The sequence below is a fragment of the Oratosquilla oratoria genome, chromosome 19 (assembly GCF_046742065.1).
Source record: "Oratosquilla oratoria isolate Oo_2021 chromosome 19, ASM4674206v1, whole genome shotgun sequence".
NCBI classification, from domain to species: Eukaryota; Metazoa; Arthropoda; class Malacostraca; order Stomatopoda; family Squillidae; genus Oratosquilla; species Oratosquilla oratoria.
This window is the reverse complement of record NC_134795.1, coordinates 50,939,685-50,965,795: the sequence shown is the minus strand read 5'-3', so window position 1 is coordinate 50,965,795 and position 26,111 is coordinate 50,939,685. Positions and strand designations below refer to the sequence as shown.

Sequence of the window (26,111 nt, the reverse complement as noted above, 5' to 3'; positions counted from 1 at the left end):
ATCCAAGATATGTCGAGGCACTCCCTTGACAGAGATGTTGTTCTGCGAATTTAACTCCGTTACGATCCTTCTCGTCCATTGTGACGTGCCTCACCCATACCTCCTCCCCCACCTGTACTGAGGCGGGGCCATCTTCAATATTGGTAGGTAGCCCCGGCCCTACCCGGGGATGTCGCCAATTATATTTAAATAAGGCTCTGTGGAACCGAGTCTTCGTCTTGGCCTAACCTGGGGGACATGTTATACCAGAGAACTGCCTCTATGGATAGTATTAGCACCTTCTCGGCGATGGACTTAATCGTGTCGTTCTACTATTCTATTTCCGCTCGGCCGGTAAGTAGCCCGAAAGAAACGTCTCGTGCTCCACTTGTCCATCATTTCTTTCAGCGCCCCCGACCGAAATGCGGCACTATTATGCATCAGGACTTTATCCACTGGCCCTATTCCTGAAATATTTCATTCATCACCCGTGCAATCTCCTCTCCCGTCTCCATCTTCAGCTCCCGTCAGACGGCGAAGCGTCCCGGGCCGCAGTCAACCATTGATAAGTACATGCCCCGCCGATAGTGGGTTATATCAACCGCCAGCCTCCTCCAATTTTTCTTCTATGCTAAGTTCCCGTGCCGAGTGCGGCCTGGGAGCAGGATCTATTGATTGACATCGGACGCACGCTCTCACCGCCCGCTGGGCTTCTTCCCTCGTTATATTTGGGTCAACCTTCCTTGTCAAGAACAATGACCTATCGACACCTAGATGATGAGTTCCATGCAACTTTTTCACGCAGAGGGACTCTGCAGCGCACACTTCAGACTTCTTGTCTTGTTCTTTCTTCTTTTTCACCCAGATTTTCTTCACTCTGGATAGCGCATCCGTTTTCTTCATTCCTAACGGCACCTGAATCACGCTCATCTTCATGCTGAACTTGTCTATTAATTCCCACAGGATCCCAAGACACCGTTTCACAAGGACCTCTGCAGCCCCTTTCGTGCGTATTCTCTTCTCAGCTATCAGCACTGAGTTCATCCTCCTCGCTACTGTGACTGAGTCAATTCTGATTTCGATCTCACGTAGCCTCCATTTCAGCGCCAGATTGACTCCTTTTATAACCGCGTCTAGCTCCTATACGTTATGTGATGGTAGTCATCCTTTTCTCACTGCCACGCTCCATTTTCGACTACCAAGACGAAGCCGGTTGCTATGCTGCTAGCATCGCACCACACTACACCTGGGCCCTGTTGTGGTGTGTTCCACTGTCCTCTCACTGGCTCATGTCTCATCCGTTGTACGACGTCACGTATCATCGCAAGCGTGCCCTCATCAATCTTCTCTCCCCAATCCTTCGACCCTGACCGCCTCTTAATATAAATGCACGCTACACGGAGCCAACCGGCGATAGGGTAGTGACCCACCAATATGCCACACAGGGAGAAGAGCTCTTGTCTGATCATCTCGTCCGTTACGTTCGGGATCTCGTTGCCTCTCCTGAACAGCAGAGTTCCGGTCCCGTCTCTCTCTAGTAACAGTCCCAACACGTACGCTCATCCTTCCATCGGTTCCGGCTCCTTCGATACTAATCCGAACCGAGCTAAATGTTCCACTACGTCCGACGCCGATACCACAGTATCATCCACCAGTATGTCATCGAGGTATGAGTCCGTGCCCTTCTTCATCGTTTCAGTCTTCTCCAGTACTGTCTTCAGGACCCTTGTCATGATCCTCGGGGCTGAGCACAGCCCAAACCCCAGTCTGGTCAAGCAATATGTTTTACCTTTATATTTTATTAGTTGGTATTTCCCCGTCTGGGGTATTGGCTGCATGTTATTGTGGCAAAGTAGCATGCAGTTGATACTTTAGGGTCTATATGGGGCGCCCGTACGGACTAGAGCCACACATCATTTTGTATGTGATAGAGGAAAACTCTGTTCATAGAGTAATGATGACACTTTTATACTACGACTGTCCCACCGTTATGCTGTCCCCCAACCCCTTGTTACTGTCCTGTATCATTTCTCTGAATATTAATTTTATTTTTTCGCCTACCCTATGGTGGGGGGAAAAGAATGCTACCACCAAGTCTTTCCACTTGAGTCGTAAAAGGCGATAAAAACGGGACGCGGGTTAGGACTAGGAATCCTGCCACAAGGGACATTCCTTAAAAAAAGCCATAAGAGGGTCTGGGAGTTTTCCAACCAGTACCCTAAGGTTTGGGTCTTTTAATGTGCGTGGATGTGGTACAGATGAGCGTAAAAGGGAAGAGATAGGCGGTATGTTTGTGAGAAGAAAGATGGATGTGCTGGCTTTGAGTGAAACTAAAATGAAAGGGAAGGGCGAGTGTGAGTTTGGGAGTGTAGCTGGGAGGTACTCAGGAGTAAAGAGGGGACGAGGAAGAGAAGGGGTGGATATACTAGTAAATGAAGAGATAGGTAAGCGTGTAGTGGAGTGGAAGGATGTTTCTTCAAGGTTTAGGTGGGTGAAGGTGAAATTGGGAAGGGAGATATGGGTTTTTGTAAGTGCGTATGGGCCTGGTAGTGAGAAGAGCGTTGAGGAAAGGGGGGCTTTTTGGGTATATTTAAATGAGTGCATAGAGGGATTAGGGAGAAATGCCAATGTAGTTGTATTGGGAGACCTTAATGCTAGGGCAAGAAACGAACCAATAGACGGAGTGATTGGGAAGTGTGGAGTTCCAGGTAAAAATCGTAGTGGAGAGTTGATGGTGGAGATGTGTCTAGAAAGAGAGTTGATGATAGCAAATACAGTGTTTAGGAAGAAAGTCAAGCATAAGTACACATGGGAGAGGGTGGTGGAGGGAAGGGTGGCAGATAGAGCGTTAATGGACTATATAGTGGCGACCAGGAGTATGGTAGGAAGAGTTAAGGATGTACATGTTCTAAGGGGAGAGAGTGGGGAAATATCAGATCATTTTCTGGTGGAAGGTAAATTGAGAGTGGAGAATAGGTGGACAAAGAGGAAAATGCCAGAAGGTAGGTAGGTACTTAGAGTGAACTGCTTAAATGGGAAAGAAAAGGAGAATGAGTATAAGAAGAAGCTGAGAGAGGAGTGGGAGGTAGTGAAGGATAGAGTAGAGGTAGGTGTGGAGGAGGAATGGGGATGGTTCAAGGAGGGAATCATAAGGTGTACAAAGATGGTGTGTGGAGCAAGGAGGATGGGAGGAAATAGAAGGAAGGGTAGTGAGTGGTGGGATGATGAAGTAAAGGAATGTGTAGAAGAGAAGAAGCAGGCATTCATAGATTGGCTACAAATTAGGACGAGGGAATCGTATGAGAGGTACAAAGTAAAGAGAAGGGAAGTTAAGCATAAGATAAAGGAAGCAAAGAGGAGAGCAGATGTGAAATGGGGTAAGAGCATGACAGAAAATTTTGAAAGTAATAAGATGTTTTGGAAAGAAATTAAAAGAGTAGGATGAGGTGAATCAAGTAGAGAAGAAAAAGTAAAAGGTGCAGATGGAGAGATGATAATGGAAGAGAAGGCAGTGAGAGGAAGGAGGGCAGAGTATTTTAGGTAGTTGCTAAATGTGAAGGAGGATAGGGTGGGGAAGGTAGTTGCAGTGGGAAGCGCTAAGAAAACGAGAGTGATGAGTGAGGAAAATGGAGAAGAAATAGGGAAAGATGAAGTGAAAGCAGCTGTTAAGATGATGAGAGCAGGTAAGGCACCTGGGTTGGATGGATGCCATGCAGAATGTCTTAAAAAGGAGGTACAGTGATGGTGGACTGGTTGGTGAGGTTATTTAATGTTTGTTTAAGAGAGGGTAGAGTGCCGGAGGACTGGAGGAGTTCCCGTTTCGTTCCGTTTTACAAGGGAAAGGGGGACAAGCGTGAGTGTAGTAGTTTGAGAGGGATCAGCTTGTTGAGTGTAGTTGGGAAGGCTTATGGGAGTGTCTTGATTGAGAGGATTAGGAGAGGAACAGAGGGAGTAATTGGTGAGGAACAGTGTGGTCTTAGGACAGGTAGGGGTTGTGTAGACCAGATTTTTGTGGTAAGACAGATATGTTAGAAAGCTATAGGAAAAGGTAAGGCTGTTTTTTTTGGGGGGCTTTTATGAATTTGGAAAAGGCTTACAACAGGGTAGACAGGAAGGCACTGTGGGAGGTATTGCAGATATATGGGAGAGGAGGAAAGCTGTTAAGAACAGTCAAGAGTTTTTATGAGAGTAGTAGAGCTTGTGTTAGGATTAGAAATGGAGAGAGTGAATGGCTTGAGGTCAAGGTGGGACTTCGTCAGGGATGTATTATGTCGCCCTGGCTGTTCAATCTATTCATGGGGGAGGTGGTGCGAGAGGTGAATGCAAGGGTGGTGGGTCAGGGGTTGGAGATGGTTAAAGAAAATGGAGAAAAGAGGGAAATAAACCAGTTGTTGTTTGCTGACGACACTGCGCTTGTAGCAGGATCAGAGGAGGGATTGAGGAAGTTAGTAACAGAGTTTGAGAAGGTGTGTGAAAGAAGGAAGCTGAAGATAAATATGGTCAAAAGTAAGGTGATGAGATGTACAAGGGGAGAGAGTGAAAGCAGGCTGGAAGTGAGCATTAAGGGTGAGAGACTGGAGGAAGTGGATAGTTTTAGATACTTGGGTGCGAATGTGGCAGAAAAGGGAGGAGTGGGGGTGGAGGTAGAATGTAGATCGAGAGAAGCGAGTAAATAAATTGGTGGATTAAAACATGTAATTAGAAATAGACATCTGGGAATGGATCCTAAGAGAAGGTTATATGAAGGAGTGATTGTGCCGACAGCACTGTATGGGGCAGGAACATGGAACATAAGAGAGGAAGAGAGAAGGAGTTTGAATGTGTTTGAGATGAAATGTCTGAGAAGTATGATAGGGGTTACTAGGCTAGAGAGAGTGAGAAATGAAGAGGTGAGGAGGAGAACGGGGGTGGAAAGGGAGTTGGGAGATAGGGTTGATGAAAGAGTATTAGGATGGTTTGGACACATGGAAAGAATGAGTGAAGAAAAATTAGTAAAAGAGGTGTGGAAGGCAGAGGTGGAAGGAGTGAATATGAGGGGACGTCCTAGGATGAGATGGATGGATGGGGTAAAAGGGGCATTACAAAAGAAGGGAATGTCTGTTGAGGAAGGACGGGAGAGGACAGAAGATAGGGGTGAATGGAGAAGGGTTGTGTATGGATGATGCTGTGATACATAAAGGGGAAATGGTGGGGGAGGGGGGTCAGGAAGTATGTATGAGAAATAATTTGACGCAGCCCGAGGGGATTTCCCCCCCGTCTTCTCGTCTTCTTCTTTTCTGCATGAGGGGGGTCGCCAAATTAATGAAGCGGCCTTGCTGTGGATGTGCTGTGTCTTGCGACACTGCTTCTGACCCAGGGCAGTGGACAGGATGCAGGAATGACGCATCGTCCAGGAGGTGCCAAGATGAGAGGGAGGGAAAAGGGTGGAGGGGAGTGGAATACGTAGGGAATGGAATGGGTGGGAGTGGTTTCTATGCCTTTTTCTTTTTGGCTACCCCCCGTGTAAGGGGGAAAAGAGCCTTTGGTATATGTATGTATGTATTTCCATAGCTTCTTCGCCACGTGAATTTGTAGGTAACCCATCTATAGGTCTACAATCGTGGACGCACCCCTCTTTTGGCGCCATCTGCATAGGATCTCGTTACATACATTTTCAAAAACCATCACCAGTATGACACCTCACGAACTGGTTCAGTTCTCGGAAATCCAACAGCAGTCGTACTTTGTTCTTGGTTGGCTGTACCACTGCCATCATGGGCAAGATTCCACCCTCCACTGGTTCCTCCTAGAGACTTAGAATTCCTTCATCAATCCACCGCTCTACTTCAAGGTCAAAGTCGTCCCTCATCCCATCTCCGAGAGTCTGTTTGTAGCAGCCGACTTTGTTCTTCAACAGAGGTGAGCCTTCTTTCAGGTACCAGTCTACCTCCCACTTCTGGCCACCAAGTTCGCCAGGAAGTCTTCGCCCTCAATCGTGCAAGGCGCCTCCCTCTCGTCAGGGTCGAGCTTCGTGGTGACACTGCCCTCCACGGCCTTCATTGCCATGCCTACGTCCATTTCCGACCTCATACAGGTACTCCCTCTCCCTTCCGTACTTCAGTCGCGTATCGCTCTAATCCTCACTTGTCTGGCGATAAACATCACTTCTCCAGGCTGAACAATTGCATTCATTCCCACCACAACTTCAATTCCTCTATGGCCGTTCTAATGACAAGCACTCTTAGTCGTATCGAAATGCCCTCCACCCTCATTTCAAGTTCCTGGTCACCTTCGCACTTTGTCTCCCTTTCGTCGACTTTCATCAGGGCCATATCTCCCTGTCTAAATTCTTGAACCACGTCGGTCGTAACAATCGTGATTGAACAACAGAAATCTATTAGTGCCCTCCCGCGTCTTCCTCTCAACCAGACATCCACAATCGGCATATGGCTGGACGGCGTCCTTTCATTTCCTTGGCGGCTGTTTGTGTAGCAGCCGCCCTTCACCCATTTCCCTGGTTGCAGTGTCGAGCCATGTGTCCCGGCTCATTACATTCGTAGCAAATGAACTCCGCTTCTTTATATTTCCTCGCGAAGTGACCTAGTCGCCGAAACATAACAACGGACCCTAGACGGCCCCCGCCATCCGCTGTAGTCACCCCTGGACTCCCCCATTTTCCCTTCGCCATTGTCACCCGAGGTCTGATGGTGGCTGTTCCGTTGCCATGGTGGCCAAAGGCCCATCCTTCTTTGTCCTCGTGAGAAGGCTAACACGAACTAACAACTCGTCCATACTCGCTGACACTGCATTATTTATTTCCTGTAGGCCAGCAGATATGCGATCTGGAAAGCCATTCACAAACACCATCCTAACGAGTTTACCCAAGCTACGATGCAACTCACAAACTTGTTCATATCTAAATATTTCAATTTCCGATCTGAGTGTCACTCTTCCGACCATATCCGTTGGTACAACCGTATTCAAAGACTCAAGAAGATAATGAATATGGGATGATGAAAGCCGTAAACTAATCGAGACGCAAAAAAAAAAAAAAAAAAAAAAAAAAAAAAAAACATGAGCGGTATGTACTCAAGTCATGTTCAATTTTGACTCATGAGATTGATTGGGGGTGGAGGGAGGGAGGGAGCAAGACGCTGTGCTTCCTGCCACCCGTCCAGTATCAAAGGGTAATCATATAAACATTTAATTTTCTCTTTTATGTGTCACTTTATGGGATATGTGAAAGCACAGTCATATTCATGACTATTTAGTATCACAGAAGACATGTTAAATTTCATAACCAGCCTCATAATGACTGGGCACAGCAATGATAAGTAAAATGCTGTATAAACATTTAAATTGTATTCATCATCTTACACTCGCTATAATTACTTTATTTACACTATCGAGATGGAAAGCTTTGAAATAGGTGACCAAGGACTGCTTCATCCCTAGATGTATATGAAATTCGTGTAACTTGTATAGTCACTGAGCTAAGTGAAGAAATATCGATATATTTTAAGGAAACGAGGCTTCAGCCAGCTCAGCGGGGGAAGGGTGAGCAGGGCTCCCAACCGAAAACGCAGAATCGGCTGAGATTCTTTGAGTGAATTGCCTATAGATAGCTCACCTGATTTCTGTGGAAATCCCATTCCTTCATTGCTTCTGCTTTACTCTTTAACCCCCCTTTGTTTCGCACCATACTTCTATCACTCCCTATCCTAGCTTACCTAATACCATTGCCTATTAATAAACCTAATCCTAGTACACTTGTGGTGAACAGAGTCTCCCGCATGTGCTTCTACGCGATATTTTGGCTTGTAGTATCGCCGCTGCAGAAATGGGATGGACAAGGAATACATATGTTATGTAAAAACAGCTGGCCTTCGGCCTTGTATTACTATTGTATAGATTAAGTCCATATTACGCCTGTACTACAAACATTTGTATCCTCATGAAAGCACAACCTAGGCTCTGCCAGGCCATGTTTCGGTGAGGTTGGGTCGTTTGCTACTGTAGCGTACACAAACAGTGTATATAAGGAGACAGGTTTGGGTCTCCAAGTTCAGTTCTCTACAGTACTTGTAACCAGCGGTGTGCGGCACAAGGCCCGCGGTCACTTCTGCGGTTAGGGCAGCCTCGGAGCCCGACCGCCGACCCGGCCTAGGTCGACACTCGCACTAACCATGACAAAATCCAGCAACCCACTCGAGCTTTATTCACTCCCTCGTCACCAAAGTCCAAGTAACGTTCGCGTAATGTTACACACTTCCACTTGCTTCCCCTCATTTCACACGCACACTGTGGGCCCCGACGCCCTCGCGTAACAGCGACAACCCTTCTCTGACCTTTTTGACCCCGCGCCGGGGGTGCCAACTGCGCCCCCCCCTCCCCAGTCTGTACCATGTTCACACCACATATTTTTGTCTTGTATTTCCCCTGTTTGTGCATCTTTAATATAACAATTTTATTTTCTGTTTACATTCCTTCTTTTTATTATATTATTTTATTACATGTTAGTCTAAATTCTTCTGTGGTGTTTTTTTATTTGTCTTCGGTTTCTTCCAGCTTTTGTGATATTTGTTTTATCAACTATCTCGTGTAACTGTATTGTCAGTATTTCCGGCCATTTTTTTTAACATGTATTTCACATTATAGGTTTAACACCATTTAGACCCAGCGCATTAATTTTCGTAATTGTTGTTGAACTTCGAATGTTTTTTGTATTCTCCATAATTTATCCCCTCGCTAGATCGATGTTGCATTTCGCATCTCTGAATTCTGTTTTGTATATTTGTCCTTACCATTTCTTGTTCCTGTGTAGTGTCAGTAGTGTACATTATGCAGTCTTTGTCACATGGTTGCACCGTTCCAATGTATTTCGACTGCTACTTATGAATTTGTTCCGAGAATTATTATATTTTGATATTGTCTCCCTGGTCCATTATTTATTATATATTGTTATATTTGTCATTTGCTTTTTCTTTAAATTTTCTTTCGAGGTCGTTTATTTCCACATACATTTATTGAATTGTAATGCACAGAATTGAAACTGTTGATGGTTACATCATCATCATGGATACATTAGGATATATTCTCTCGATGGTTATCGAAACATAAATAATCACTGCTGACGTATCTAAGGCAGTTAATTGGCCCGTTCAAACATATTTTCGTCTGTTGACGTAATGAGTGTATGTAATTATTAACTTTTCTTGCGTAATGTGAACACATACACTACTGTTTCTCTTGAAAAACAAAAACTACTCAAACACGATTATGTAATAGAGATGCGACCTGTTCGAGTTGTTGAAGGCGGAGTCGTGCCAGAATTAAAAATATATTGTGTAACTGTCAGAAATAGTTACCGGAATTCAAGTAATTTCCAGAAGTGCAACAGGCTTTAAAGCTATTGGTAAAACCAAACAAACTAGTCTTTTATATGTCTCATAAGTTTAATTTGTGAGCAGGAATTTTTAAAGTACCGTATGTCCAACACAGCGAGCTGCCATCTTTATTATTTTCTTTATTAGTTGTAATATTAAGTGCCATTATGTTGATTAAGATTTGTATGAAATCGTAGGTATTGTACAAATGAAAACTTAGCCATTAGCCTAGGAGGGTCCATGTGTGGAGAATTGGGGTTCAGGCAATTGTCATTGACGTTCAGTTTTCTTTATTTTATATTCCTTGTGCTGTGCTTCATTACCAGTAGTGGTATAACTTAAGAATAATGTTCTCAGGTTGCTACCTCACCCTTCCTGTGCTAAATACGGCAAATTAAATTTCCAGCAATCCTTTTGTATCACCCAATTTGTTCCCCTAGGTCTCCCAGGTAACTACTAACTGGCAGTGACCAATGCAAGTGCCAATAAGTCCCTTGAGAAAGAAGTATTGTGTTGTCTTGATAAGATTAGACTGGGGCAATATAGGATGTGGTGCTCATTGTAAAGTTGAAGAGTGACCTAAATACAGTTGTGCTAGTGGGGTTCTTGCTACTCTTGAAAGGTATTTCTCTCCTAAGAATATATAGAGGAGTTTGGTGAATGATCTTGGAGTGCTTGTTTTGATATCTGTATTCTGTGTTAATATCAAAGTATTGCATGGAGCATGTGGTACGTTGTAGATGCTTAGATAGGATTCTTTTTTCTTCATTGGTAGTCCAAGTGTTATGTAATGGGATGGATGAGTTGGATTGAGGGGTTAAACTGTGCCTATCATTTAATTTGTTATATGGGGAGGATTTTAGTTTGCGTGTGTTCTGAAGTGGTTGTAGTGGACCCCATTATTATTATTATTACTGTTATTCCATTATATATTCATACTAAGGAAACGTGAACATTTGGTAAGTGTTGGTAATGTGTTTTCCGTGTCTGAAAGTTTTTTATTTTACTGAACCCAATCCAGTATTGCTACACATTGTACCTCGTTAGCACCTTAAATCCTAAGCAGAATTAAATTTTAGGCATGACTTTGTGCTTAACATAGCTCAAACCTTTCAGTAAATCAGAATACCAGACCTAATTCAGTATATCTTCCTAACATATGCTTCATAACATTGTGGAACCAGTTGGGTAAATTAAATTATGCTGATGTAAGCAAGGTAAGGGGGTTCAAGGGATCTTACCCATATTGTGGTTCTATGGTTAGGCTAGGTAAATGTGCAGATCTGAAAGATTGTATCAATGGGTTGAGTTAGACAAGCTGTAGTTTAGTCATGAGATGTACATTAGAGGAATAGATGTATTCAGTTGGATTCAAAGCACTCCATACCAACAGTTTAGCTACATAAATCATAAACTTTATGAAATAGCATCAATACATATCATCCAGTTACCTCCAAATATGCAGATGATTCTACTACATTTTCCTAGTGTCATTTACTTTTGTCAGTTTTTTTCGAGAACATATAAATAAAATATCCAATGAACATGACTTCAGGAAAGATCATTCCAGTAATAGATTCCTCTATGCTCTTACAATGTAACAGGTCATGGACTCTGAACGGGAAAAATTTCGCACATACATGGAGAAAACGGGAGTGATGTCTGCTTTAACCCAAGTATTTGTGGACTTGTATGAAGAACCAGACAGACCTCAGGATGCACTGAATTACATCACGACAGCTCTTGGAGCTGTAGTGGTGGAAAAATATCAGATGGAGATGTTGGAAGAAAAGGTAAGGTACTGTATATGCTGTACAAGGAATGATTTTACTTTTGGGGGAAAAAACTTCATTGGGTTTAGTAGACTACCAACTATTCCTTATACTTATAATCTACCCAAAACTTTCCTGTTAGTCCTATCATATGAATTTTCAAGTTCAAGGAATCCCCCACCAGAATTTTTATCTTCATACCCTTTTCTAAGCACTTACAGTTCTAACAGATTGATCCCTTTGAAACTGCTACATCCATACTTGTCTCTCATCCCTTTATATAGCAGGGCTATACATATTGATAATAACTTTTGTTATTACAAAGACTGTTTGATTGTGTCTTTTCAGGTTAAAGAGATGCAAGAAACCATAGAGAAATTAGAAAAGGAGAATGCAAGCCTGAAGGAGAAAGTGGCCCAGGCAGAGAGCCAAGAAGCCTCTCCTGCAGCAGAACAATCTGAATAGAATATTTGAAAGAGGGTTTCTTAGGGCAGGTGAGGAAAACACAAATGTTATTTCATGCACTTCCAATTATATCTCACTGCTTTTGTTGAAGTGCATTAATCATCTTTGGCTTTGTGCTTGTACATGATATTTAGATTTCCTTGTGTGTGTATATATATATATATATATATATATATATATATATATATATATATATGTATGTATGTTATGTATATATGTATATGTATGTATATATCCATCCAAACCAGGTATGTTACCTGCTCTCATCATCTTAACAACTGCCTTCCCTTCATCCTTCCTTATTTCTCCTCCATTTTCCTCACTCATCAGTCATTTTCTTAGCACTTCCCACTGCAACTACCTTTCCCTTCCTATCCTCCTTCACATTTAGCAACTCCCTAAAATACTCTGCCCATCTTCCTCTTACTGCCTTCTCTTCCATTATCATCACTCCATCTGCACCTTTTACCTTTTCTTCTCTACTTGATTCACCTCCTCTTTCTTTCTTAATTTCTTTCCAAAACATTTGCAGAATATCTGAAAAAAGGAGGTACATCGATGGTGGACTGGCTCGTGAGGTTATTTAATTTTTGTTTCAGAGAGGGTAGAGTGCCGGAGGACTGGAGGAGTGCCTGTATAGTTCCACTTTACAATGGAAAAGGGGACAAGTGTGAGTGTAGTAGTTTCAGAGGGATTAGCTTGTTAAGTGTAGCTGGGAAGGTGTATGGGAGGGTCTTGGTTGAGAGGAATAGGAGAGGAACAGAGGGAGTAATTGGTGAGGAACAGTGTGGGTTTAGGACAGGTAAAGGTTGCATAGGTCAGATTTTTGTGGTAAGACAAATATGTGAGATAGCTATAGGAAAAGTTAAGGATGTTTTATGGGCCTTTATGGATCTGGAAAAGGCTAATGACAGGGTAGACAGGAAGGCACTGTGGGAGGTATTGCAGATATATGGTATAGGAAGAAAGCTGTTAAGAGCACTCAGGAGTTTTTATGAGAGTAGTAGAGTTTGTGTTAGGATTAGAAATGGAGAGAGTGAGTGGTTTGAGGTAAAGGTGTGATTTTGTCAGGGATATGTTATGTGACCCTGGCTGTTCAATTTATACATGGATGGGGTGGTGGGAGAGGTAAATGCAAGGGTGGTGGTCAGGGATTGGAGATGGATAAAGAAAATGGAGAAAAGTGGGAGGTAAGCCAGCTGTTGTTTGCAGACGACAATGCACTTGTAGCAGGGTCAGATGAGGGATTGAAGAAGTTAGTGACAGAGTTTGGGAAATTGTGTGAAAGAAGGAAATTGAAGATAAATGTGGGTAAAAGTAAGGTGATGAGATGTACAAGGGGTGAAAGTGGCAGGAGACTGGAAGTGAGTATTAAGGGGGAGAGACTGGAGGAAGTGGATAGTTTTAGATACTTGGGTGCGAATGTGGCAGAAAAGGGAGAAGTGGAGGTGGAGGTAGAATGTAGATTGCATTGGTGGATCAAAAAGTGTAATGAGAAATAAACACTTGGGAATGGATGCTAAGAGGAGATTGTTTGAAGGAGTGTGCAGACAGTACTGTATGGAGCAGAAACATGAAACATAAGAGAGGAAGAGAGAAGGAGTTTGAATGTTAGATGAGGTGTCTGAGAAGTATGATAGGGTTTACTAGGTTGGATAGAGTGAGAAATGAGGTGAGGAGGAGAACAGGGGTGGAAAGGGAGTTGGGAGATAGGGTTGATGAAAGAGTATTGGGATGGTTTGGACACATGGAAAGAATGTGTGAAAAGAAAGACTAGTAAAAGATGTGTGGAAGGCAGATATGGAAGGAGTGAACATGAGGGGGCGACCTAGGATAAGATGGATGGATGGGATAAAAGGGGCTTTGGGGAGGAGGGGAATGTCTGTTGCGGAAGGACGGGAGAGGACAGAAGACAGGGGTGAGTGGAGAATGGTTGTATATGGATGATGTTGTGATGCATGAGGTGGAGCGGGTGGGGGATGGGGATTATGTGTGAGCAAAATTTGATGCAGCCCGAAGGGATTTCTCCCCATCTCCTTTTCTGCATTAGGGGACTGAGTGAGGGGGTCACTGATTTAATGAAGTGGCCTTGCTGTGGATGTGCTGTGTCTTGCAACACTGCTTCTGACCTAGGGCAGTGGACAGGATGCAGGGATGACCCATCATCCAGGAGGAGCCAAAATATGAAGGAGGGAAGAAGGTGGAGGGGAGTGGAGTGTGATGGGGATGGAATGGGTGGGAGTGGTTTTTATGCCTTTGTTTTTTGACTACCTCCCTTATAAGGGGAAAAAAAGCATTTCAATACACTACTGGCCTCTTACATATATATATATATATATATATATATATATATATATATATATATATATATATATATATATATATATATATATATATATATATTTCTCTCACCAATTTGCTCAATTGTGAGGGCCTTTATTTTTTATTATTATTTTTCTGCATGAGGGGATGGAGAGGGGTGGTCACTGATTTAATGAAGCGGCCTTTCTGTGGATGTGTTGTGTCTTGTGATGCTGTTTCTGACCCAGGGCAGTAGGTGAGATGCAGGGAGGTGCCAAGATGAGAGGTAGGGAAGAGGGTGGAGGGGAGTGGAGTATGTTGGGGATGGAATGGGTGGGAGTGTTTTTTTATGTCTTTTGTTTTTGGCTACCTTCCTTGTAAGGGGGAAAGGGCCTTTGGTATATGTATGTATTATTATTTTTCTAAGCCAACAAAACTATACACCAAGGGCTTTTTCCCCTTTACAGGGAGGTAGCTAAGTCAAAAAGCATACACCCACTCACCCATTTCATTCTCACCCACTCCACTCCCATCCACCACCTTTTTCCCACTTGCATCTTAGTGCCTCATGGATGATGGATCATCCCTGTATCCTGCCTACTGCCCTGGGTTAGAAGCAATGTAGCAGGACTTAGCACATCCACATCAAAATATCATTCACTCATAATAACTCACTAAATACCCCCCACCCTCCACCTCTCCCTTCCTTGCATCACATCATCATCTATACACAGCCATCCTCCACTCAACCCTATCTCCTGCCTTCTCCCATCCTTGCACAACAGACATTCCCCTCTTGCTCAGCACCCTTTTCACTCCCATCCATCCATCTCATCCTCAGGTGTCCCCTCAAGTTCACTCCCTCCAATTATGCCTTCCACACTTTTCCTAATCTTTCTTCACTCTTTCCATGTGTCCAAACTATCTCAGTACTCTTTCATCAGCCCTATCTGCCATCTCCTTTTCCTCCCCAGCTCTCCTCCTCACCTCCTCATTTCTCACTCTATCCAACCTTGTAACCTGTACCATACTTCTCAGACATTTCATCTCAAACACATTCAAACTTTTCCTCTCTGCTTCTCAAATTCCAAGTCTCCCCCTACTTGTTGGCACAATCATCTCTTCATATAATCTCTTCTTTGCATCCATTCCCAATTGCCTATTTCTTATTACACTTTTTAGTCCCCCAAGACATTTACGTGCTTCTCTCAATCCACAGTTTAATCCCATCTCCACTCCTCCCTTTCCTGCTACATGCAACCTCAAATACCTAATGCTATCCACTTCCTCCAGCCATTTTCCTTTCAGACTTACTTCTGACTTGCTACCATCCTCCCCTTGTACATCTCATCACCTTACTTTTACCCACATTTACCTTCAATTTTTTCCTATCATATACCTTCCCAAACTCCATCACTAACTCCCTTAATCCCTCCTATGACTCTGCCACAAGTACAGTGCAGTCAGCAAACAACTGGCTCATCTCCCACCTTTCTCCATTTTCTTTAACCTCTTCCATACTATGATGCCTACGAAGGTGTGACGAGGGGTGAGTGGGTATAGGAGGATGCCAGCATTGAGGTTCTGATTATATTTATTTTGCAGTTGTAGCTGAGTGACCCCTGAATTCTGCAAACTGGCTTGATTGCATTTTCTGTGTTTATTGTTACTTAGAGGGAAAGAGAACAAATTAACCATCAGTAACTTTATACTTTATAACACAAGTATTGTGATGCATCATCGAATCATCTTTCATCAGGCATCCAATGCTGTGCACAAGAATTTGACTCGTATTGAAGAGGTCACCCATTTCCAATCCCTTGGCCATTACCTTTACATTTACCTCCCACACCACCTCATCCATGTACACATTGAACAGCCATGCCAACATAACACATCACTGACACTGGCCCACCTTTACCTCAAACCACTCACTCTCTCCATCTAAAGCTCAGAAATTTGCTTACTTGTCTCCAGAAGAATCACTGGTGATATTTCTAAGAAGAAAAACTATGTTTTCAAGATTTTGGTGATAGTTATGTTGGCTAGGGTATGTGCTCTAGTTATGTTTTGTATCTCTAATATACTGTATTCTGTTTTGTTCACACAGATGGCACCCAGTCCCTCATCATGAAAAAGAAATCATGTTTCATGAAAATGAAGAACATATATACAGGATAGATTTTTATATGTGTATATATATATATATATATATATATATATATATATATATATATATATATATATATATATATATATATATATATATATATATATATAGTTCAAACTGTGCCTCCAACAAGTTGAACCAAGGGCATGGTTCATTAAATTCCACACTATGTAGTCCTCTGTAAGGGGCACCATCCTAGCCTCCTGGAATGGGAGTTTGTGATGTTAAACTGAAGCATCATACTGTATATATTTTTACACACACACGCACACAATATACAATGTACAATTGGAACTAAGGAGGTAAAAGTGAGATTTGAAAAAGACCTGGGAGTAATTATCTCAAATGACTTGTCCTCCGATAAACAAACAAAATTGCTGGAGAATCCTATAACTTTCTAAGATCGATAAAGGTGGTGTTTACCTATTTGGATGAAGAAATTATTAAAAAATATTAGTCACACTAATAAGGCCTAGAATGGAATATGCTGCAACACTATGGACACCCAGTACCAAAAAGAATATAAAGAAAATTGAAAGAATCCAGACTGGCTAAATTAAAGTTACTGACTTTGGAACAAAGAAGAGAGAGAGGAGACCTACTGACCATCTATAGAATCATGAAAGGCACGGAAATACTTGATAGAGAGGACTTTCTAAATTGGGACAAGAGAAACACAAGAGGACATGGAAAGAAACTCAAAAAGGATAGTTATAGAAAGATCTGAAGAAAAGAAAATACTAGTTACACAGGTAAGACAAAAATTGGAATACGCAGTGTCACTATGGACACCTAGTTCCCCAAAAAAACATAAAGCAACTAGAAAGAATTCAAAGAGCAACTGCAAAGATGGCACCAACACTTTGCAATTTGACATACGAACAAAGATTTGATAAACTAAATCTACCAACCCTGGAACAAAGAAGAGAAAGAGGTGATTTGCTAACCATCTACAAAATTATGAAAGGGATGGAAACTCTTGATAGGGATGACCTAATAAAATGGGACAGAAGAAATACAAGAGGACACGAGAAGAAACTTAAGGACAGTTACAGAAGAGATATGAAAAAGAATAGCTTCCCACACAGAGTGATAGATATCTGGAACAAGCTGAATGAGGAAACAGTGAGTGCTGAAATTATACATGACTTTAAGAAAAAACTAGATTCAGAAAGAAATAACAGTGGGTCACTACAGGCATAGCTCTTGACCTGCAAAATACAACTAGGTAAATACACACACACACACGTGGATGAAAAATGAGGGTGGTACTTAGAAACAAAAACTTGACCTGGGAAGAAATGATAAGTTGAGTCCCACAAGGTTCTGTATTAGCTCTGATAATTTTTGACATATATATAAATGACATGGATGAAGGTGTAGAATTTTATATGAACTTCTTTGCAGATGACGCAAAACTACTAAAGAAAGTAAGTACAGAAAAAGACTGTGAATCACTACAGAGAGACCTGGACAAAGTTTGGGAATGGAGCCAAAAGTGGAAAATGAACTTCAACATCAAGAAATGTAGTATAATGGAGTTTGGAAAAAGTAAAAATAGAATATCAGGGCAATATAAAATTGGTACAAAAGAAGTAAAAATAGTTAGTTCAGAAAAGGAGCTAGGAGTAATTATTAACAAAGATATGTCACCAAAGAAGCATATTAACAAAACAGTTGGAGAAACCTACAATTTATTTAAGTCAGTAAAGGTGGCCTTTAACTGCTTAGATGAGGTAATGGTAAAGAAAATATTAGTCACATTGATAAGACCAAGATTGGAATACTCTGTGACGCTATGGACACCCAGCACAAAAAAGAATATAAAGAAATTAGAAAGAATCCAAAGAGCAACGACAAAGATGGCACCAACACTTTCAAAATTGACATATGAACAAAGATTGTCCAAACTGGAACTACCAACCCTGGAACAAAGAAGAGAAAGAGGAGATCTACTGGCCATTTACAGAATCATGAAAGGCATGGAAGTCCTTGACAGAGAAGATTTATTAAAGTGGGATAAAAGAAAAACAAGAGGACATGAAAAGAAACTCAAAAAGGATAGTTATAGAAGAGATCTGAAAAAGAATAGTTCCCACACAGAGTGGTGGATGTCTGGAACAAATTGGATGAGGCAACTGTGTGTGCAAAAACTATACAAGAATTTGAGAACAAAGTAGATGCTGAAAGATACAAAGACAGGTCACTGTGAGCATAGCTCCTTTCCCATGTAATACAGCTAGGTAAATAAATACACACACAAACACAGACACCAAAGGAATTTTTTCCCCTTACAAGGGAGGTAGCCAAATCAAAAGGCACATACCCATTCCCACCTATTTCACTCCCATCCACCTCCGTTTCCTCCCTCTCATCTCTGTATCCTGCCCACTGCCAAGGGTAGTAATGTAGCAAGATACAGCATGTATATATAAATGTGTGTGTGCATATATATATATATATATATATATGGGTTAGGCAGCAACTATTTAGAATCCAGGTTTATTTCTGACTAGTTTTACACAGAAGGCTTCTTCTGAAGAAGCGTTTTGTGAGAAACTAGTCAGAAATAAACTTGGATTCTAAATCATGTCTTCCTCACCCACCTTTAACATGTCACAATATATATATATATATATATATATTATATATATACACACACACACATATACATACATACTGTATATATATATGTGTGTGAGTGTGAATATATATGTGGGAAGAGTGGAAAGGGTGGTGGAGGGGAGGGAAATGGGTGAGAATAGGTATGTGCCTCTAACTTAGTTACCCGCCTTATAAGGGGGAAAAAGCTCTTGGTATGCAAATAGAATATGTGTGTGTGTATGCATATATATATATATATATATATATATATATATATATACATATATATATATATGTATATTTATATATGTATATATATATGTATATGGATATATGTAATACCCCCAGTATTTCAGGTTTTGTTTATAATTTAATAACATTAGGAGTGAGAGAAAAATGGTATACCAAAAAATAGGGGGGCAGGATATTAAACAAATTAAAATGTCCTCATGTGATACATGTGGGAGAATGTACACACTGAGGTGACATCCTGCTCTATGAGAGGGATGTACCAAGGATGAGCTGGCAGTATTGCTGGTAAAGAAACAAGGTGCAACCTTTGAATGGATTAAGCCGGAAGGCATGGCAGGAGTGAAGATGTCTATCAATCATGCCTGGTCAATCTACTTTATAGGTAATTTATTTATTCACTTTATGTATATATTTTTATGTGTTTATTTGATATATTCTATTATTATAAATTTTTTTTTGTGGGGGTGGGGGGTCAACTTTGGTTGTTGGATACATTTCCTAAGTTTTAGGTTTCTTCCTGTTGGTATTCAAATAACCAGTCCACCCATTTCACTGATCTCCACTTCTGGACATTATCAAAGTTATCATATACTGTATAGTATTATTTAAAGAAAGTACATTTATTTATATATATATTTTTTTTTTTACATTTTATGGATATGGGTTGTAGAATATAAAATATTGTCAGATGCCGACTAGATATTTTGTCAGGCTGTTGTTAACTTTTTTAAATAAAATGTATGTACAGAAGCCCCTTTCCACCTGTAAAGAGGGTTGCTAAGTCATAGCATACACCCAATGTAGGCCTTATGGTCTCTTGCAGTCTCCTTCATTCTTATGTTCTTATGAAAAATGAAATCCATTCAGCCAACCATCCCATCTTAGTTCCCTGGGGATGAAAGGTTGCCCTGTCCCCAATGCTCAGAAGAGTTGCTCTAGAGCAGTGTTTGGCAACCTGTCTCAGGAGCCACATGTGGGTCTTTCAGGATCCTTGTGTAGCTCCAGAAGCTTCTTACATACATACATATACCAAGACTTTTTCCCCCTTACAAGGGAGGTAGCCAAAAAGAAAAGGGCATAAAATCATTCCCACCCATTCCATCCCTGAATACACTCCACACCCCTCCACCCTCCCTCTTATCTTAGCACCTTCTGGATGACGGGTCATCCCTGCACCTTGTCCACTGCCCTGGGTCAGAAGCAGTGTCGCAAGACACAGCACATCCACAGCAAGGCCGCTTCATTAAATCGGCAACCCCCCCTCTCCGTCCCCCCATGCATAAAAAGAGAAGACGGGGAGAAATACCTTCGGGCTGCGTCAAATTTGGCTCACACATACTACATAACCCTAAGGAGGTTACGTACCAGGACACTTGAAAAGTCAGCCTATTTTGGGGATTTTATCAGTCAAAAAACATTATTAATAAATTAGGTCTCAGAAACAACAGAAACACATGTTCTCATTTTCTTTACATTTATAATTCACTTTCAACACTCAACACTTGCATTGGCCACCATCCCTCCTCACCCCGTGCTCCTGTTGCCAGCCGCTCCCTTCACTAGCCAGTCCCTTTACCTGCCACTCTCGACCTCTCCTGCCTCCTTCCTTATCCTCTGACTACCCATTCTGTTGGTGACAAAGATAACTTTCAAGTTAAAGTTTTCTACAAAAAGAATTGTTATATATTTGTAAGTCACTGACAACAAAAACACATCCTCACACTCACCATAACTTTGTTGGAGCATCACTGGTTGTCATCATTGTTGATTCGTTGTCTGCCGACTCCTCATCCCACTCTCCCTCCTCACCCTGCTGTCCTTCCTTTTCCTCTGACTCTTGGACCTCTGTCCTCTTGTGGAAGAATTGATCAAATTTTGTCTGAGTTGTCAACTTTTTCTTTTGATGAAGCATTATTTTGTAGCATTTCAATTCGGCTGACTTTTCTTGATACAGTTGCACTTCTGTTGATGTTCGGGCAGAGGTTACGTGCCTAAGTGCTGCCCCGTGGCAAAGTTCTCATTAACACCCCCCTTCCCCTATCACCACTTCCTATCTCCACCATCCCTTACTGCCTATTATAGCTGTTGGCTTATGAAATAAAAAGATTTAAAGTTGTATTTAATGTCCCTATTGCTGAAAGGATAAGGGAAAAATATTTCATATTCTGTTGATTCTAACACAAAATTTGTAGATTGCAGTGAAATATTTAGGGCTCTTTTGACCTTTTTTTATTATGATTATTTTGTCAGCATTGTGGGTGGCATGTTCAGACTAGAATTGTTGCCCCTTAAATGTGCTGCCCCAGGGCATATGTACCCCCTAGGGTGAGGGCCCTGTGTTTGGGTCCTTGGCTTCAAGAATGTCAAGTGCTTCCCTTATCAATGACGGTGCTTCCTGTAGATCCTTTTTAGTGAACATTCTCTTGTAATCCCCCTTAGCATTGGCACCCAACATAAGAATAAGGCAATCCTTGGAGACCTTGAATTCAGGTGCGCTTGACTCCTCTACTGAGATATATGTCTGACCAGGCAGTTTTTCCAAAATAGACCAGTCTCGTTTATATTAAAAATCTGCTTGGCAGTGTAGCCACCTTCCTCAGTGATGGTCTTGAGGGTAGCTAGATATATCTTGGCAGTTGCTACATTGGAATTGGTGTGCTGCTTGAAATTACAAAATCACCCAGAACTGCCTTGGAAAGCCTTGCCTTTGTCTTCCTTGCCCATGCCCTGCACATCCTTGTAGAGGCTTACAGCGTTAGCCTGTATAATGGCCATGCTGATGGGGGCATTGGTCATGTTTTGGTGTTGAATCCATTGTTTCAACAACTTCTCCATCCTCTCCAACATCATGGGAGTACTGTGTGAAAGACTGATGTACCAGTGACAGCACTAGCATGGATCTTGTCAGAACTTGCTCTGATGGTATGCATTGTGCTCTCATTTAGTCCCATAGCATGCACTATCACGGAGGTCTTTTCTCCCCTAGCATGCCAATCCAAAACTTCCAACTTCATTTCAATAGTGAGTCTTTTTTGACTTTTTGGCAGCACTTTCCTGTGAGGAGGTGGAAGGACACTTGGGTGCCATAATAGAAGAGGTGAAAAAGGAGTGTATTCCAGAGAACTGTTCCACTCACAGTGTGTGCTAGCTTCAGACTAAGGACTGCAAGTGCCTGGATTGGGAGAAACTAAGAGCATCTCAATGCAGTTCCTGCAAGAGGTAGCATGGGTGCGCGTGAGTAAACATGCATTAATTCGAAAATATCATGTTAGTTAATCGTATCTCCTTAAATATAAACTTGTTTTAAATAAAAAATGTGTCATTTAAACTTGTGTTAATTGAGAGGTGACTGTATGTATATATATGTGTGTGTGTGTGTGTGTGTGTGTATGGGCAGGGGGATGGGGGGTGAGGTAGTATGTGTGAGCAAATTTTGATGCAGCCCGAAGGGATTTCTCCCCGTCTTCTCCTTTATGCATAGGGGGACGGAGAGGAGGGGTCACCGATTTAATGAAGCGGCCTTGCTGTTGATATGCTGTGTCTTGCGACACTGCTTCTGACCCAGGGCAGTGGACAAGGTGCAGGGATGACCCATCATCCAGGAGGTGCTAAGATGAGAGGGAGGGTGGAGGGGTGTGGAGTGTATTCAGGGATGGAATGGGTGGGAATGATTTTATGCCTTTTCCTTTTTGGCTACCTCCCTTGTAAGGGGGAAAAAGCCTTGGTATATGTATGTATGTGTATATATATATATATTCAACTTTTTTTTATTAAACTTTTGAAAAATGGCTCTTCTAGCTACAAGTGTTGCCAACCACTGCACTAGAGAATGACATAGCTAATTTACTCACACCATTTCACCTTGCGGCATTCCCCATCTCTTCTACTTGTCCATGAAGTAGAATAGAACAAGTCATCCCTTCATTCATTCTCAGTCTTCCTCCATTTGCTCCTAATTTTTGCACTCCTTCCCTGCTCAGCAAATATACTATGTATAACCAAAGCCCTCATCCCAACCATCCATCTTATACTTAGTCTTTATCTTGAGCAAACCACATCCACTTATACTTTCCAAACTTTTTGCTAGATTTTCATCACTAATTTTTTCCAAATACCCAAACCACCCACACTATGGTCTACTATGTATAACAATCTTCCTCCCTCACCCACTCTTTGTTTTACCTCCACATTTCTAACTTGTTTTATGGAACACCCATCATATTAATTGAACATTGTTTAATATTTTTTCCTTTCTGCTTCCTGTACAGTCTTCAGTGTTAAGTTTGTTGCATATAACTGTGTGTACAATCACTCTTGTAGACCTCTTTCCATTCATCCATAAATACCTATTTCTCTTGACACATCTTACTTATTATTAACTTGCTTTATTCTAAAACTTCTGCTTCCACTTTTCAAACCAGTCAATCAGATGATTGATTCACTTATCTATTTACCACTATATGTGACCCCTGGATACTTAAAAATTTCCACTTCTGCAGACTTTGTACCCATCACACTCCCATTCAGCCTGTCATTGTCATCATTCCATGTACATCCCAACATTTTACTTTTACCCACATTTGCTCATAATTTTGTTCTCATACACACCCTTCCAAACTCAGTCATCAACTGCTTTGGTCTCAGAATTAGCCACAAGTGCAGGCATCTGCAAATAACTGGTTCACTTCAAATGTCCTCTCATTCTCACCAGGTTGGAGGTGACTGTGTCAGAGCACACAACCACTGTATGAGCATTAAAACCCAGTTAACACCTCCCACTCAGCACCTCTCAGATGAAGAGTCATTCCAGTTCCCCACCATGCTGCTTGGGTCGAAGACATTGCCCAGGTACTCCTGAATTTACCTCCTTTACCACCCCATCTAGACATGTTGAACAAACATGGCATCATCACACAACTCAGACACATCCCCACATTTACCTTAAGCCATTCACTCTCTATTCTTGACCATATTTGCCCCATTACTTGTGTAGTTATTTTTTATTGTCTTCAACAGAGCCTCTTCCCTATTCCAAAAATATATGCTTTATAGAGCTCTAATAACTCCCTTATCATACATCTTGTCCATCAATGCCACAAAAATTCCACAAAACTTATCCATTCAACCTCTTGAGCTCCTAAATCCACTGTTCTCCCTTAGTCACACTTAGTTCTCCTAATCCCCTCATTCAACACCTGCCCGTGCTCCTGACCAACCACACTCGGTAAACTAAAACTTGCATTCATACCTGTCTCGCATTTGTGTAGCAGGATTATGCATCCACTCCTTTAATTCATGAGGGTATTCCTCTTGCCAAGACGCACATTGAGCAGTCTCACCAACTACTTTACTATTACCACTCCACCCTTTGATAGTTCACATGGCAACCATCCAGTACAGGTGCCTTTCCAGTTTTCGTATCTTTCGATACTACTACTACTCCATCCTCTTTTGTGATAGCCACATTATTCTCACCCATCCCAGTTATTCCTGTAGTATCTCCAAGCACCACTGTTATAGCTTCCTTGTCCTCTAAGTTCAACAACAACTTGAAATACTCTGCTGATCTACTGCCTTTAACTTCTCTCAACCCAGCTTGTCACTGCATTCTATTAATATCCTTCCAAAGCATTTATTATTAATTTCTTTTAGTTATTCATCTCTCACTTCTCTCTATCTCCCTTCCCCCTCTCTCTCTCTACCTCCCTTCTCCACCTCTTTTTCCCCCTCCCTGTCTCTCTCCCTTCCCTCCCCCCCTCTCTCTCTCTCCCCATCCCCCTCTCTCTCCCCCCATCCCCCCTCTCACCTTTCTCTCTTTCCCATCCCACTCTCCTTTCTCTCTTTCCCATCCCTCTCTCCTTTCCCATCCCTCTCTCCCCCATCTCTTTCCAAAAGTTCTCACACAAGTTTTGAATCTGCTCTTCTCATGGCATCTCTCACTTTTGCTTCACTTCCTTTCTACCATTCATTACCCTTCCTTCTGTTCCCTCTCATTTAACCCATACCATTTTTGAACATTTTGTTACCCTGACTTTGAAACCCATCCACTCTTTCTCCTCTCCCACTTCCTCTTTCCCATTTGCATCTCTGAGTTACCTGGTGTTCATCCACTTTTCCTATTCTACCTCAGCTTGCTAACTTTCATCACCTTGGCCTCCCTCCTTTCTTCACATAACACCCACTCTCCATTTTTCCACCACCTGATGACGATCAGACATTGTCACTTTCTCCCCATAATACACATCCAGGACTCTTCCAGTCATCTTCTTGAACACCATCACATAAAATGTGAACTGTAATAAGTTAGACTATGAAGATAAAAAGTCTATCCTTCTATTTTTGTACTTGTATTAATAAATTTCACATACAAAAGTTGTGTATTAATGTCCAATTAAACTTTATATTTATGTATGAATTCCTTACCTGGTATATTGAAATACTTCAAGGAGTACATTGAGGTCTTTGAAAGATTCACTTATCTTTGTAGTGTGTAGTGCATAACCATGATAGGTCATATCAGAAAGGCTTTTGAAAGATTGGATAATCATGGTGTTATGAACCCACTCAGCTAGAGTATATAGTAATGCTGGTATTTATGTAGGAGGACATAAGACCCAAATCTTCAAGTCACTTGTGCTTCCAGTCTAGTTGTATGACTGAGATATGGAGGACAGTGAATGCCAAGTTCAAAAAACATCTGGACATCTTTGGTACCAAGTGCCTTCAGGGAATCATGGGTTATTGCTGGAATGGTCATTCATCAATCCATTGCCCCAGGTCTCTTCTGTAAGAGACCCACAACTCTTAGGTAATTATGATTTGTATTAGTACTTAACTAAATCGTCTTCATCTTTAAGGAGTGACTGAGCTGAAATATACACCCAACCTACACTTATGTGGATATTTTGGGGTGACTACCCCAACCCACTGTGTCTACAGGTGGTGGATACTGGGATATCCTCTAGGTATTTGGGATAGCCACAAAGAAGGGTTTACCCAAATAAGTGGTCACGGACCAAATGGTGGCAGTTGTGGAGTGTGATGTGGGGAAGCAGGCGCCACTGCTTTTGCTATAAAATAAGCAACAAGTTCAGTGAAAGGACTGTCAGACAAGTAGGTGCCTTATAACCTGCTTATTCCTAGCTGTTAGGGTAGTCTGCATACTGCAGATCCTGGGCAGTTGCTGCACTAGGGACCATCTAC

General features: G+C 41.8%; 2 protein-coding genes across 4 annotated transcripts; both read left to right on the top strand.

The window, feature by feature from the left end:
- Positions 1–8,996: 8,996 nt before the first annotated feature.
- Positions 8,997–18,141, top strand: LOC143035880 (c-Myc-binding protein-like). 3 transcript variants are annotated; one of them, XM_076202993.1, is made up of 4 exons: positions 8,997–9,152; positions 10,949–11,137; positions 11,465–11,610; positions 15,993–18,141. In XM_076202993.1, the coding sequence occupies exons 1-3, from the start codon at positions 9,147–9,149 to the stop codon at positions 11,579–11,581; spliced, it is 312 nt and encodes a 103-aa protein (XP_076059108.1). In that variant the 5' UTR covers positions 8,997–9,146; the 3' UTR covers positions 11,582–11,610; positions 15,993–18,141. The 3 variants fall into 3 exon arrangements, with proteins under 3 accessions (XP_076059108.1, XP_076059109.1, XP_076059110.1); XM_076202994.1 differs by lacking the exon at positions 8,997–9,152 and adding an exon at positions 9,194–9,373; XM_076202995.1 differs by lacking the exon at positions 8,997–9,152 and adding an exon at positions 9,459–9,966.
- On the top strand, positions 17,420–25,280 carry LOC143035878 (uncharacterized). Its single transcript, XM_076202991.1, has 2 exons — positions 17,420–19,290; positions 21,956–25,280. Exon 1 carries the CDS (start codon positions 17,420–17,422, stop codon positions 18,230–18,232), a length of 813 nt encoding a protein of 270 aa, XP_076059106.1. The 3' UTR covers positions 18,233–19,290; positions 21,956–25,280.
- Positions 25,281–26,111: the final 831 nt, after the last annotated feature.

What these genes read in the sequence shown, in the direction of transcription:
- LOC143035880 (XM_076202993.1), top strand. An exon ending in TGGAGATGTTGGAAGAAAAG is followed by an intron (nt 11,138 to 11,464) that starts GTAAGGTACTGT and finishes GTGTCTTTTCAG; the next exon opens with GTTAAAGAGATGCAAGAAAC.
- LOC143035878 (XM_076202991.1), top strand. Translation starts at nt 17,420, where the DNA reads ATGGATGAAGGTGTAGAATTTTATATGAACTTCTTTGCAGATGACGCA.